The following is a 15,110-nucleotide window of genomic DNA, read 5'->3' on the forward strand; positions in this document are numbered from 1 at the left end:
TGCCTTTTTTTCTTTAATGCCTGTGGCTCTGTCTCTCAAGGAGGAAAGTCTGAAAGATTCTACATCTTCCGTAGATGAAAGTTACATAATCTACTATTTTGATAATTTAAAAGGCATGAAAAATCTTTTATTTAGTGACATATCCGCAACCATGAAATGAATGATAATGAAAAGCAAAAACAGATGATGGCATCTTCTCTGATGGCTGTAAATCTCTCTGTAAAGTAAAATAAAATTAATTGGAGCCTACTGTTAAGGGATTTGGGGCAGGAGTAGAGAGTAAGGTGGACACTGCTATTCTCTGGTCTTTTCCTTCACATCCATTTACTCATTTCCTCCTCCTTTATTTTGCTTCTATTCTTGCTACTGGTAATACATTCATACAGTAATAGAGGTGAAAGGGGAGTTTAATTATATAATCTTGACAATGGAAATAGGATTAAGAAGTAATCCACACTAATAAAGTGGTGTGGGTTAGAAATGAAGTGGAAATTGTCAGGGGTCTTCTGTAGGACCTAGGCTGCCCCAGCTCCTGCAGCTGTCTGCTTACCCTGTAATTGAATGTCTGAGAATGATTGAAAAAATGTTATTTCTTCTCAGGATTACATGCTAATGTACGGAGGGCAAAGGAGACAGCAAAAGAACACATAGCTGCTTATTTCATCCATTTATAGGGATGAGCTTTGGGAAATCATGGCTGTTCTGTAGTTATCTGCTGCCCATCTGCAAACACAATGTATTTGTACATTGGGAATAGAGGGCAAAACCTGCTCTGATCTCTGCAGAGCATCCCTCCTATTGTCCCGCTGGCACACATTAAGATTGATGTGAGATTAAGGACCAACACCCTTCTAACAATCGATAGAAATGTCAATTCATCTGAATTTTGAAACACTTATTCGCCCATTGATTACCTGAATAGGTGTACCATGTTTACAGGCACTATATTAATTCGGAACTATAAATGCCCATCTTGTCTTGCTGTTTTCGTCACCTATAGGATTTTTACAATGAGGAATTTACATGGGATTTCAAAAACTTACTACATCTCTCTCTACATAAATATATATATGTATGATTATTATTTTTAGTCCTTATTTTAGGTTTGGCTCTAATATACCTTATGCTCTTCTATCTATAGTGAATCTATTGTTTTCAGTAGCAGGCTGATTTGTCTTTTTGATAAGCCCTGTGGAGATTTGATTATTCCAATAAAAATTCATTCACTTGGAAACCCACCCTCCAGCTGTTTACTCCCAGAGTCCCTGAACTACACTAATACTAGATTTGGACGCATTGAACAATATTGAACAATGGAAAGGCAGGCTTGGAAAAGAAGTATTTTTACCAATCTTTCATGGGGTAAAGTTGTTATGGGAGAGGTTTTGTGTCAACCTGGCACAAAATCTTTATCAGAGAATATGGTTTAATGTTTCTCACTTCATTAATAAGCTAGTAATCTTTTTGTAATCATGCCTCAGCCAAACTCTAAGCTAACCTCTGGCCTTGGAAGCCTATTGAGTCTTCCTTGCTCCTGGTTGTTTTTCTATGTTGTTTGATAGCCTGAGGCTTGTTTTCTAAATGGAATGTGGATGGACTTATTTAGGCAGAGCCACCTTCTAACCAGGAGATTAGACCAAAGCTAGGCCGACTCCCTATAAAATAATTGAAACCTAGCTTACTGTTATCATTAACTGCCTATTATAGATCTCTTAGTATGAGAACCCTAACTTTGCATTTTCAGAGGGAGATTTGGGGTGGACAGAATTTGGAAATGTAAAAGGGGTGAGCAGGCAATTTGGTGCTAGAGGTGAGAATTTAAAATTAAATGAAATTTCTGCCTGAATCCACTTGATTTTTTGAAAAATATCATTCCAGCTTCTTTGGCTTGTCTTTTCCTTTTGGCAGGTCCTGTTAGCCTGACCACACCAGCTCAGCTTGTGGCCCCCTCTGTTGTAGTAAAGGGCACTCTTTCTGTCACCTCCTCCGAACTCTATTTTGAGGTGGATGAAGAAGACCCTAACTTCAAGAAAATTGACCCCAAGGTGAGGAATGTGTTTCATTTTATGGAATTTTTTTTTTTTAATGATGGGAAAGTGTGTGTGTGTGTGTGTGTGTGTGTGTGTGTGTGTGGCTGCTGTTGGGTAGGACTGACATTAATAAACTATGATAGAAATAGTTTGAATTTCTTGATGAATTGCTTCTGTCTATATGCAAGGCAACTATCTCCTTTAGCTTATGATTCCCTTACCAGCTAGTTAGATTATTGAAGTTCATTTAGATTCAAAAACAGTTTCCATTTAATTGCATTTATCATTAGCTCATTCAGGGGTGGGGGGGAGAACCTCAGGGAATATCGTCTAAAAAAATATATTTTGCCTCAAAGGGTCCGGGGTGAATTAAGCTACAAAATTCAGTGAGATTGAGAGTGGAATTATTTTGTTTAGCCTTTATATTTTTCTGGATATAATACCAATATATCACTCTCCTTGCTTTGTCCTCCTGACTTACTACTCTGACATGCATGCAAGCATGGCTTGTATGTGTGACATACCTCTTTTTCCCATTACCTGTAGTCAATTTTACAAGGTACTGCATAAATTCCTATTCTTAAATGAAAATGTAATTTCCCCTTTAAAATGTATTTCTGATTACTTTTCAGACCTTGGCAACTTTATTTTACTAAGAGACATTTGTGGCATAGCCATAAAGCCAAAATTAGGTTTATTTCATGAAAGTAAATGGTAGAATTTGTTCTGAGTCTCTTTTAAAATTAGCAAAGTAAGCAACCTGTAGAAAGAGAAGAGGTGTTAAAAAATGGAGTAATTTCTTTTACAGGCTGTTAGCTAGTGTGTGTGTGTGTGTGTGAGTGTGTGTATGTCCACACACACACACACACACATAATTTTTTTTCTGAGTTTATTGGTAGGAAATTCTTTGATTTTGGAATCATGTGAATTATTAAATTTTAGTGACTTAGAAGTATTTCAAAGTCATTCTTAATGAAAATGTTATAATTTTATGAAAAACTTTACAAACAAATCATATCTTGTCTTACGCATGTTTTTAGCACTTGGGTTCAGCATTGCTGCTTTTATTAAGACTGGACTTGGTAGACTATATGAAAGGAAGTCTATGCTGGAACTGATTGTTTTGAGTTTGAGAATGTAGCTAATCCAATGTAGAGAAAACTTTAATTCTGAAATTACATCAGCTAGAAAAATTTTCTACTTTGTTGTATGGCTGAAATGTCTGAAAATGTATTTTAGTTTCTTTAGGAAAGGAAGGTAACCAAAATTACTCAAACTCTCTAATTTATGGTAATTTGTGAGTTAGGCCGAAATTTAATTCAGAATACTATTTATTCTATTATGCTTTTAGACATACATGGCTTAAAATCTAAAATGTAATTTGTTTTAAACATATCTAATGAATTGTCCTCGTTATTAAAACCGCTGCCAATCTTTGCGATTAGGATCTTTGAAGTTATTGACTTCTTTTGGGGAAAGTTATAGCTTCTATTTCTGTCTGATCTTATTCTGTACAGCATCATTAAATTAATTTTTTTCCCTGCTGCTTGTGCAATACAGGATCTTTGAGCCTAGACACAGAAATGGTCTGTACTGCTGCAACCTGCCTAATGTTACAGAAATCAAAACTTTTGCTAATTTATATTCTCAAAAATTTTTCAGCCCATTATTGGAAGAATTTTTGATTTTGTATAGACGTTGGTGCTTTAAGGTATTTTGTAAATGAGGACACTGGAGTGTTTTTCTTTTTTTGTTGGTGATACCTGCATTAAATTAAATAAGGATGGAAAAGAAGATACTGAATTGAGGAATTTTTATTTCTCCTTGTCAAGACTTAAAATTTTTTCTCTGGGATAGTTGGAGGGAGATACGTGTCTAATGCTTTAAATACTTTTGTGAGTGAAAAAATGATCATTTTAAAATGTCATTTATATCTTTTAAACTAAACACTGTGCCCTTAAGTAATTTCTTTGTAAATGTAAGCACCTACTACTTGCTTTGAAATTGTTCTTAAAAAAATCAGAACATTTTCCCTAGAGAATAAGTTCATTTGTATTATTCAAAAAAATAGTATATTTGTCTGAACCAGTTAGTATTACAGTGAGTTTATTCTACATCTGCAGGAACAGAGACCTGAAAAAGATATAGTATAGGTTGGAAGAGTAGAGATGATTTCAGAACTGATAAGATCACAGTTTCTATTTCTAACTCAGAACTATTTTTACTACGGAATTTTTACCTAGGAATCTTAAAACTTAAGCCTGTTTTATCAAGTGAACTAGGCACCAGAGCTCTGAGTAGCTTCCTTGTTTTTCATCCACCTCTGCTATCCTGCCGCTCATCCCTCCATACACTGCCTCCCCCACTCAGACTTCTTCCTCTGATCTTTAAAATTGCTTTTTAGAACACTTTTCTTTGTATCTCTCATTCCTGGATTTTCTGAGTAAGTTAAAAAACTGGGCTAATTCAAAGAATAAATTTTAAATATTAAAGGGTAACATCTGACATGGATTCAGTACCTGTGCCTCTCATTAACATATCTAATGGAGCATAGTTACCTCCAGCATAAAGAAGAGGAACCAGTTCCTTTGGGATGCTTTCAGTTTTACTAATTATTTTATTTTTGTAATCAGATATTTCCTTATATTAAAAAGAAACGTTTGTTAAAGTTGAAACGTTGAAACGAATACACTGGATTGTTACCTTAGAAAAGCAGAAAGAGGAGGAACATACTTTTATTTAATTTTTCTTTGGTCATAAAATAGTATTAAAACCTTTGTTATTTAAATTGAGTGTAAGCTACTTCTGAATAATTCTGGGACTTTGATTAAAAAATGATCATAGTTACAGCATTTATAAGTAGCCATTTAAAAACTTGAAGTAATGTATACATCTGGATTGTTCCTATCACCATTTGCTGGGGAAAAGGAATATGGCTATCTCCATTTTATCCCCTTTTAATGTGACTGATTTAACTGTTAAGTTTTATTATTTAAAACTTGAAGAGGACAAATGATTGAAGGATGAGTATAACTCATTGTGTTAACTATTCAGAAAAGATCCATAAATGTTTCTTTTATAATTCAGACTCAGAGTGCATTTTTTTTTTAGAGTATGGCATGAGAGAGCACATATCTTAATTTTTAATGTGAAAAAACTTTTCTTTTAAAAATTAGGATCAAAATCAGTTCTTCCATACAAAATCTGTTCTTTCAAGTGTGAAATAAGATATTACTTTTAGTCTTAAAATCTACAGAACAAACATATTATAGTTGTGTAAAATTAATATTTTCTCTTTTCTAAAGATTTTGGTGGGAACTTGAATCGTTAAATCTACAAAATGTGCTGCATTTGTAAATTTTGCAAACTAGAGTTAAAATGAAAGCTTCTTGCATTCCTCAAGTTCACATCTTTATATTGTAAATAATAAATTGTGATCTCACCTTCCTTTATTTAAGAACGATCCACAAACAGTCATTTACAATGTAAAGTAATATTTTTATTACTGTTTTCAACAAGACTGCTTAGGGTGAGGGAAGAGGTGCGGGGGAGGCAGGGGCACATCTGACATTGGCACTGAGATACATTTAACATCAGCAAAACTTTGTTTAAAAGAGAAATTTTACATATAATTAAATACTTTGTTTTTCACTTGGTGACAACATTCAGGCAACCCAAAACAAATTAGAGAGAGAGACAGAGAGACAGAGAAACAGAGAATGAAGAGGGGGGAGAGAAGGAAAAGGGAGAAACTACTATATTTTGATTGAAAATGTACCTTGGGTTTCATTTTGTTGTGGCAAAGCCCGATTGCTTCTGTTGTGTGACCTTTTAAATTCACATTGTTTGGAAGAGAAGGATCCCTTTTGTGCAAGAATGTGATTTTGTGTGTTTGGTTGGTTTGCTCTCCTTTTGTTTGCTTGTTAATTAAGGAAGTCTTCTGCCAGGTTCCCGTTTCTCTCAGGTGGCTTACTTAAAAGTCTGTGTCTGGAGTTTCCGCTGTTTGTCGCCGAGTTGTGTGTTGTGTGTTTGAGAGCATTCCCGTTTGTGTCGCTTTTCAAGCAGTCCCCAGCACCCTATAGTTTGTCCAGGCTTTTGGGATTGGTGAGAATTTCCCTGGCCAACCTCCAGGTCTGCTTGGCAGCGCTCTCCAGGGCCGAATGGGGCTTGCCCTGGAAAAGGTCGAGGTTGGGCAGAAAGTAGTGAGGGCAGCGGCGGCACTGCAGGCAGGAGATGAGCTGCAGCAGGATGCCGTTGAGCCGATCTCCGAGGCACGCCTCGTCCCAGTCCGTTTCCCGCGGGTGCTTCTCGCACTCGTACAGCAGCAGCGTCTTCATGTGGTAGTTGTTGAGCGGCTGGCCAGGCAGCTCCAGGTGGCGGTCCCGCAGCGTCTTCAGCACCGAGAGACACTTGTTCCGGCAGCCGCCCATCAGCAGGCGGTTCTCAGCCTCTCCGAACTGCAGCACCCAGGCGTCGCTCTCCGCAGAGCTCTGCTTGCCGGTCAGCGAGTAGCACTCCTTAGAGAGCAAGTTGAACCCTTCGGCCTTGACCTCCGCCACCCGATTGGGGCCGGGCCAGGGGATGTGGGGCATAGGCCACTGTGCAGCGCTGCGAGGCCAGATACCGGTGCACTTGAACGCCGGAGTGATTTGCACCACGTAGCGCTCCCTGATGCGCAACTTGACCTCGCTGGTATCCGCGATCATCTTGACCACATCCCGGTAGCTGCACTTGTCCACCGCCTGAGCCACCAGCGTCTGGAAACGCGAGCGGATCTTGCGCGCCGAGAGGTAGCCGGACGCTGTGATGAACTCGACCCAGAGAGACATGCTCCGCTTCCGCCCGTCGCTCAGTTTGAGCACCGCGCAGCCGGGCAGCGAGCCGTCGTCCACGAAGTTGAAGACGCCCATCTGGTTTAGGTAGAGCACCACCTCGAATTCTGTGGGCGAGATGACCTCCAGCCCCTCGTAGCGGGCGTCGATCTCGCTCAGGGAGCTGATGAAGCGAGGCTCCTGCACCTCCACTTCCTTGAGCACGTCCGAGACCACCTTACAGACCTCTCGGATGGTCTTGGCGATGGCCGCCTTGCGCGCTTGGCAGCGCTCAGTGTAGTATTTATTGAGCTGGTAAACCAGCTTGGCCTGAGCGGCGATCATGTTGGGGCACAGGTCCGGGCTGTACACCGGCGTCTCGCAGTACGTTGAGGGATCCAAGGCTCACGCGCTGGTGGTGGCCCTGCGGCTTGCGAAAGAGGCGCTGCGCTCCCCTAAGCCCCACTTTCACTCTTGTCTCCACCTGGGCTGCCCGGCGGATGCTTCAGCCGTCTGGCTCTTTCCTTCCCCTCTTTTGAAAGCTGTTTTCTTCTCCAGAAAATAAGGAAAAAAAAAAAAAAAAAAAAAAAGGATGATCTTTGAAAAAGAAAAGTACCTGCTGGGACTTTTTTGCTTTCTCTTGATATGTGAAATAAAGATGTGCCTGCGGGCGAGATGAAGGGGAGGGGGTGGGGAGACAGGGTGAGAGAAAAATTCAGGTTACCAAGAGGTTAGGCTTAGATGTCTGCAGCGGAGATGGCCCAGAAATCTGGAAATGAGGTCTTTTAAATGCCAAAGTAAATTTAAAAATAAAAGCAAAACATTCAGTGTTTCATTCTTAAACTTCTCTCCCACGCTGGTAGCACTTCTTTATTCAGATTAGGTGAGTGCTTTTCTCCTCACCCTCCCCCAAATGGAAGGTGAAGGGTGTAATTAATGTCCAGAGAGCGGCGAAGTGCAACTCAGTCCGCAGCGCGCTCAGAGGTTCGCAGATGCCCCGCACTCTCAGCGTGTAGGTCTGGTCTCTTCTCAGGGGGTCCTCTTGTAGCGGTTTTCCTCTTTTCCTACTGGAGGCGTTGTTTGGACTGGGTTGGTTTGTTTCCAGTGCGTTCGTCTTGTCTTTCTCTAGGTGCAAACCGCTGGAAGTTGTTTGATACTCATTTCTGCTTCGTAATTTATAATTTTGGCCGTCACAAAATCTATTTTAGTGTGACGAAGTCGTTGCTTGCGTCGCATCTGGGGTTTAGTTATAACGATTCGAGGGTTTTTCTTCTCCTCCCCCTTTAGGTTGCTTGTGCGGATTCCACTTTCTGAGTCGCCTCTCCCTCCGATGTCTCTCTCTCTTTCCCTCTCCCTCCTAATCTCTCTTCCTCTCTCTCCCCCTCCCTTCCTTTCTCTCCCTCCCTTTCTCTTTCCCTCTTTCCCTCTCTCCCTCTTTCTCTCTCTCTCTCACCCCACCCCCCAGCAATCTCTCTCTCTCTCTCTCTCTCTCTCTCTCTCTCTCTCTCTCTCTCTCTCTCTCGTTGCTGTTTCCTGGAGTTATTTAGTTTATGAATGGTCCTGGGCCATCATGAGGGGGGTGGAGCTTCGGTTCCTACAATCGCTGTCGGAGCTGTCAGTGCTTTAGCCAATCCGAGAGAGAAGACAGGCATGCTTGGCAAACGGTAGCAGCCACCGCTGCACTTGATAAAGAAAGGGGGTAAAGAGAGAAGTAAGAAAATAGGAGGAGATAGTCGAAGTCAAATGCTCACACACATTTTGCAAACCCCCTCTTCTTTAGCCTCCTCTCTTATCAATTGCAAGGAAGAAAAAGAGAGTGCATAGAGAAGGGACTTCTTGGAGATGGCTGGAATGACTCAAGGGAGAGTAGCAGTGGTTCAGAAAGGTTCACTTTTTTTTTTTTTCTATCAACATTGTGCAGAAGGTGCAAACGCTAACAAAACTACTTTCGCTTGAAGGCAAATGGGAGGACGAAGGGAAATCTGGGAAAGGACCTAAATTTTTCTAGATTTTTTCCTTAGGCAAAGTCTTCCTCCCTTTTCTTCCCCTCCCCTCCCATTGTTGCTAAGAGCCAGAGCAATTGCTGTATATGTGCGCCAGTTGGGGGGTGGGGGGAGTGGACATGGGGTGAGAGTTTATAATGGTAAATCTCTTTTGAGTAATTTCCATACGCTGTTGAAAAATGAGGCAGGATAAAAATGGTACAAGCACCTTGTTTGATAATTACTTCATAATTAAGATTCGGATATATTTAACGTTATTACTTTATTGTTACAAGGAGTAACTTGTTATCAGAGAGAAAATATGTTTAAGTTGTGAGAAATGGTGCAGATTTATATATGGTAAAATCTTGTTGGATATACTTTTTAAATAAACCACTAAAATTATTTTAAACTTAATAAAAATGAAGGGAAGTAAATATGAACCTGATTTAAAGTTTTCTTAAAATGTTAATGTTGTAAATCTAATTTTGAGTATATTTTCAGGCAGTACAGAATTTCATTTGTAAACTCATTTTATTTTCATAATTGACTCTTGCCTTTAAAAGACTTCACTGCTGCAAAAATCTATAACTATCCTGTTATTGATTACACAGATGGCTTCACTCCTCCCTTGGCATTTCAGTGAAACTCATGCATGTGCTTTTAGTATATGTATTACACTTTCGAGCCGTACCATGGTAGCCTTTAGGTACTTTTGGTTGAAAGAGCTGTAACAGTGTTTCTGATTTGCTTAGAATTTATGTTTGAACCTCGGGTGTGTGGATTCTGAGTCTTTTTAAGACAAATCAAGTAGATGGGAATGTTTTTAGTTAGAGTTTGGACGTTATGTACTCCGATAATGCTGTAACAAAGAAAATCTATAAGCCGGTTGTGCGAAGACTTCATTTTGCAAAACCTGGTATGCGGCTTTTGCAAAACCCCGTGGGAAGGCTTGACTTGCTGTCTTAAGGCTGAACCAGATGAACCTGAATTCAGTTGCATAGGGAAAGTTTGTTTCATCAGGTACTTGATGTCAGACGCTTGGACCTCCTTGGTTCGTTCTTGCACATCTGGTGCGGACCACTGGTATCTTGTCACCCCTTCACTCTCGTAGCTACATGTCTCTTCCTAAAGAACTTTGTCCTTTTTTCCTTCTTTTCATCAAGTCGGATTTGTTGCCAGGGATGTCTTCAGTGGCCAGGAGTTGAGACGAACAGTCGCGTCCGCGGGACTCCGGGACGCAGAGCTTTAGTGACTTCTCGGGAGTCTCAGCGGCGCCGGCGGCCGCGGGCTCCGGCGTGCGTGCGGCTGGCGTCGGACCCCGGGCGGCAGGAGAATGGACGCGAGCCGGCGCCCTCAGGGTCCGCGCGTGTGGGACGCCCAGGCTCTGCCGGCACCCCGGCGATTGGCCACGAGGCCACAGCGGCGCTCTGGGAACTGTTACTGGCAGGAGGGGCACTTTGCGGCGGGGAGTGGTGTGAACGCCAGAAGAGGATCCCGCGCGGCTTCTCCCGAGGGCAGTTACTGGGCGGAGACTGGTGGCGGGGTGAGAGGGTGAGGAGCTTCCCTCCCCACCCCGCCCCGACCCTCGCCCCTCGCCCCCGGTCGGAGCCGCTGAGGTCTCGCGCGTGGACCGGCCGGGCCCGCGACGCCCCAGGGAGTGAGTGTTTGCAGAAGGCCCCGGGGTGACGGCGTCATCCCTCCTCCGCGCTCCCGCGCCCGCGGGCAGGCGCCCAGCGCCCTCCGCCCTCCGCCCGCGCGCCCTTCTCGGGTGGGGCGGCCCCGGCCGCGTGGGTCTTGGCGCCACCACTCGCCCGGCACCCCAGTCCTCCTCTCCCTGCTCTGTCAGCACGACCACGCTTCGTCCCACCCTTGTCCCCTCGCTTCTCCACTTTTGCGTACCGAGGCCGAGGGAATGATAAAATGTTACAAATGTTTTGATTTAAAAACAATTCATTACCAATTTACCCTGTCCAAGGTAGATGCTCTAGTAAATAATAAATCAGTTAAACAAAGGCGACTTTAATTTATTGCCGTGGTACTAATTAGAAACATCATTTGAGCAATAAACTTAAACACTTCCAGCAAATAATGCTCCCTCTTGCTGGTTCCCTTCCTTCCCCTCCCCCACCCCAACTCACTCTGGCGGCCTCTGCTCTAAGAGCTGCTTCAGCTGTGTGTTTGCGGATCCGCTCTTCCTCTGGTTGAATAATTGAAGGGGGAGACGGTATCCGAGGAGGCTGTAATTGAAGAGCCCCTGTCACCTCTGCTTTTATGTATGTTAGTATAGAAGTCCATCAGCAGCTCCTTGATGGTGTATTAAAACGGAGTGGCAGCCCCTTCTGCAGGAGATACCGTGTTCTATTAAAGGAGACCAAGTGAGAGAAAGAAACTCTAGAGGCTAAAAGCCACTTCAAGTCTTCAGACCGATTGATCTGTATTCTCTTGTTATAATCCGTCTCATCATACTTGAGTTAATGAGGCAAAAGAGGGGGAGCGAAATCTGACGGTCCTTGACAAAGTCATTAGGGAGGCTGCGGACATTTTATTTGACTGTTAAACATCTTGTTTGTTTGGTTTCGGCAGTGCCAACATCAGCATGCCTCTGCCCAGACCTATCATGTTGGTCTGACTACAGACATGACTAAAAAGAGAAAGAGGACATTCAGGGTGTGATTTGAATATTTTGTTGTGGATTTCATGAAGCCCATAACCTTCAGACTTCTCTAGGATTTACCTTCACCGTCCTTACACTTAGGAACATGTATGAGAATTTAGATGATGATAGTGAGGTGGGCATGTTTTTAGTTACTATAAACTACGTATGTTTAAACTTTAGTCAGAAAAGTTCCCATTTCCTTAAAAAAATTGAGTCAAGTTACAGAAATTACTGTGTTAGTTTTTGAAAAATGTGAATGTTTAAGCTCCAGAAGAGTAGCTAGATCATACATTAGATCCTATCTTTACTTGATCGTGGTTAAATTAACTTTTAATTATTAATTGAATTTCCTTTTTCAGTGAAACACTTATGGGTACAGAAACTTGGAAATCAAAATGTTAACTATACAAATATGATGTTTTTGAAAGAAAATGTGTGTATTTTAATTTGAACGCCTTTTTGTATTTAAAATTAGAAGCAGAACCAGGTACTTTATGAATGGCGCTAAAATAATGTGATGAGTTGACAGAATACTTAAAAAACTGAAAATATTTCTAATTGAAGAATAATGGGCAACTAAGTTAGAATGCTAATCTTGTAATATTTTATTCTAGGATAATAACACAGTACTTGATTTTTTCAATTTCTCCAATTATGATACTTTCTCGCATAGAGAATTCAGTCATATTTTCTTTCAGCAATTGACTTAAACATCCTCAGCTTAAGTGCTTTGAGAAAGAACCCTGTCTTCCATTTACAGGCAAACAGTATGAGAGAAAAAAGAAAACTAATTCTCTTTGCCTGTCATTTTTATACATTCTTGCGCTGCTGATGAAGCTTGAACTGCTGCAGGGAATGTATGGATTTGAAAAGAAATGATTCAGTAGTTCATGCTGTGTTTCTCAGAAGCAAAACCAAACTCATGGCTGCAGTCAGTGCTTCTGTACATCTGACAGTTATAATCCTGTTTACATTTCCAGAGAATACAAAATGCTTAAACTGTTTTATTTTTTGCTGATCTTTACTTAGAAATGTGCTTACTGAGTTAAACTTCAGTGCAGTTTTTACTTTATCATATCACTGGGACTTAAAAGATATCCATTAATTATCTCTAGAAATGGCATACAGTATTTCAATAATCTTTCCTAAAGAGTATACAAATTTTAGATTATATGATTTGTTTTCCAGGAAAACATTTTAGAATTACTCAAAAAATAATCAGGTTATTGACTTAAAATAATCAACTCTCTGAAGGATTTATACTTTTTGGAAAACAAAAGACCACGTGTTTACCTGTATATATTCTTATCTTCTAAAATCTAACTTTAAAATATCTGTACAGTTGCTAAATGTTTGGTTCTTATATGCTTAATCATTCAATATATTTATAAAAATATTTTTTAAGAAAAAAATTCTTTTTTAGGGGGTCAAGATGTAAAAGGGCAATAAATAACGATTAGATTCTCTGAATTTCAAAACTATTCCAGTAAAAACAAGAAGAGAAAGACATAACCCAAACACAATTTGTTAGTGTATTAGTTGATGAAATTTTATTGAAGTAATTATCTGTAAGAAGCTTTAACAGCACCAACTGTCAGGATTATACTATGCACAATGTATTAAAAGTCAGAGTAAAGCCACATTCTCTTCCATTCTCTGTCAAGTGATCTAATTTTCCAAATCGCCTAAGTATCATAGAAATTGTTTATAAGCTATTGATAATTATTATTCTGGAATCAATCAGGAGAATAATCAGTAATAGAATGTTTTCTTTGAGCAGTTCACCATAGTGCCTATTAATTTTAAATGGTCAATCATGCTGCTAAAACAAGTTGTTTTTTTAATTTCTTTCACAAAATAGCTTTAAAAAAAACCTGAAAAAAACCCAAACCTTGTAATCACTTTGATTGGTAACCCAAGGGTATTGTCATTTGAACAGTTTGAACTTAATGTTCTGTAAGGTCAAAGCAATGGCTTTAACTTTGCATTACTAAGCCTCAAACTGTACTGAAAAATAAATGCTTTTATGTACTTCTGAATATTGTTTTGCGGGATTAAGTTTGTTTGGGTTACCTTGGATAATGTATTTGATTAGTGATATTTACACCTATTAAACTTTTACAAGTCTAATTCTTGTATAATTTAGTAGCATGAGAGTATTGAAAGTACAATAGATGTTAGTTTTTTCCCAAGTTCAGTACTCAGCTGTGTATATGAGTACTTTATTAAACTATACATAGTATCATCAAAATGGACAGTGATAGAGCAAAGAACTTGTACTCAGGAGAATGGAAATGAGCAGCTTTTAGCCTGACTGAAATGTAAATACTCTTGTATTACTGAGCTAGGATATACAGTGTTAAGACAATCTGAGTTAATTCGGCAAGTCTTTTTGATTGAATTTACTATATTTTCATTTATGTCTTTTGACTTTACCAAGAAACATTTAGCTTTTTTTCATTTTAGAGAAACACAGTTTTGAGTTGTAGCAGTCACATTCCTTTATTTCTATAAGACAGTTGAACAGTTCTGAAAAGTTAAATAAGATTCTACCTTTCTGTCTTCTTTCCTTCCTTTTTAACAATTTTAACTTACTAACATACTGTGAGGTATATATTGTCTTTTTTCTGTTTAATAACTTCGGCTTTCATGACTCACTATAATTTTCAACAAATGAAAGGGTGCTTTTAGTAGAAGCCAATTCTTAACTATTTACAGTATGATTGTGTAATTAGTGGATTATTATTTGTGTCTCCTCCACCTTTGAGAAACAAATTTTACTGGTCTTTAATATCACTTCCACAAAATAGAACATCAGGATTATTGATATTAAACCTGATGCTAAATAAATCAAGGCTCTTGATTTCAATTTCATTCATTTCCATTTGAAACATTGAATTTTATGCTTTAAAGAAGATGTGATATCCTTAGTTTAATAAGATAATACTACTGATTCACATGTAGAGTATGTTTCTTGGGGTTTCAGAGTCATTGCCACTCCCATTTCCACTTTCCTTTGCCATCAGTGCCAGACATTTACAAAACAGATGATTGAGATTAGGGATGTAGATTATGCCCGTACTGAGCTGTACTTAGTTCAAAATATAAGACCTGGTGTTACGTTCTATATTTCTTTCAGGCCATACGAGACATTTTGTGGGCCTATGTTTAAAATTATCAGTTAAGCGTATCGTAGGTAAGTTTTTGTTACACTTCAGGAAAACTAGCCCTTTTAAACATCTTAGTTTCTCTTGAAATATACAGGTTCTGCAGCACTCCATCTATAATATTATTAGTAGTAGTAATTTTGCATCAATCTTCTGCTAAGATTACAGGAAATTTTTAATAAGCTTGTGTTATTTTTAATGAAAATGTTAAAAAAAAAATCGAGCCTGTTCCTTCCTTTAAACGTTGTGAATTAGAGTAAAAGTGATGTGCTGAGAGGTTTCTCTGATTCCTGGTAGTGGTTGAATAACAACAACAAAAATCCTTCATTGGCTCTAATCTACGTATAGAAGACATCTGTGTAGTATAAATGAAATAATATTTGATGATCTAAGGAATGGAAACTTTTCCTTTAACCATGTGAAATAAAGCTAGGATATAAAACAGCTGTCTTGGCCTGTGT

General features: G+C 39.6%; 2 protein-coding genes across 4 annotated transcripts in view; one reads left to right on the forward strand and one right to left on the reverse strand.

Moving 5' to 3' along the window:
* The window catches only part of LRBA (LPS responsive beige-like anchor protein), an 826,328-nt gene that overhangs the window by 523,814 nt on the left and 287,404 nt on the right, over positions 1-15,110 (forward strand). For all 3 annotated transcript variants that reach the window (XM_082611157.1, XM_082611155.1, XM_082611156.1), the window contains exon 40: positions 1,909-2,045. In XM_082611157.1, coding sequence (XP_082467283.1) covers positions 1,909-2,045 — 137 coding nt within the window. The remainder of the gene's footprint in view (positions 1-1,908; positions 2,046-15,110) is intronic.
* Positions 6,007-7,398, reverse strand: MAB21L2 (mab-21 like 2). Its single transcript, XM_082608146.1, has one exon. It carries the CDS (start codon positions 7,184-7,186, stop codon positions 6,107-6,109), a length of 1,080 nt encoding a protein of 359 aa, XP_082464272.1. The 5' UTR covers positions 7,187-7,398; the 3' UTR covers positions 6,007-6,106.

The sequence above is a fragment of the Mesoplodon mirus genome (assembly GCF_964341445.2).
Source record: "Mesoplodon mirus genome assembly, chromosome: 2".
Taxonomy (NCBI): domain Eukaryota; kingdom Metazoa; phylum Chordata; class Mammalia; order Artiodactyla; family Ziphiidae; genus Mesoplodon; species Mesoplodon mirus.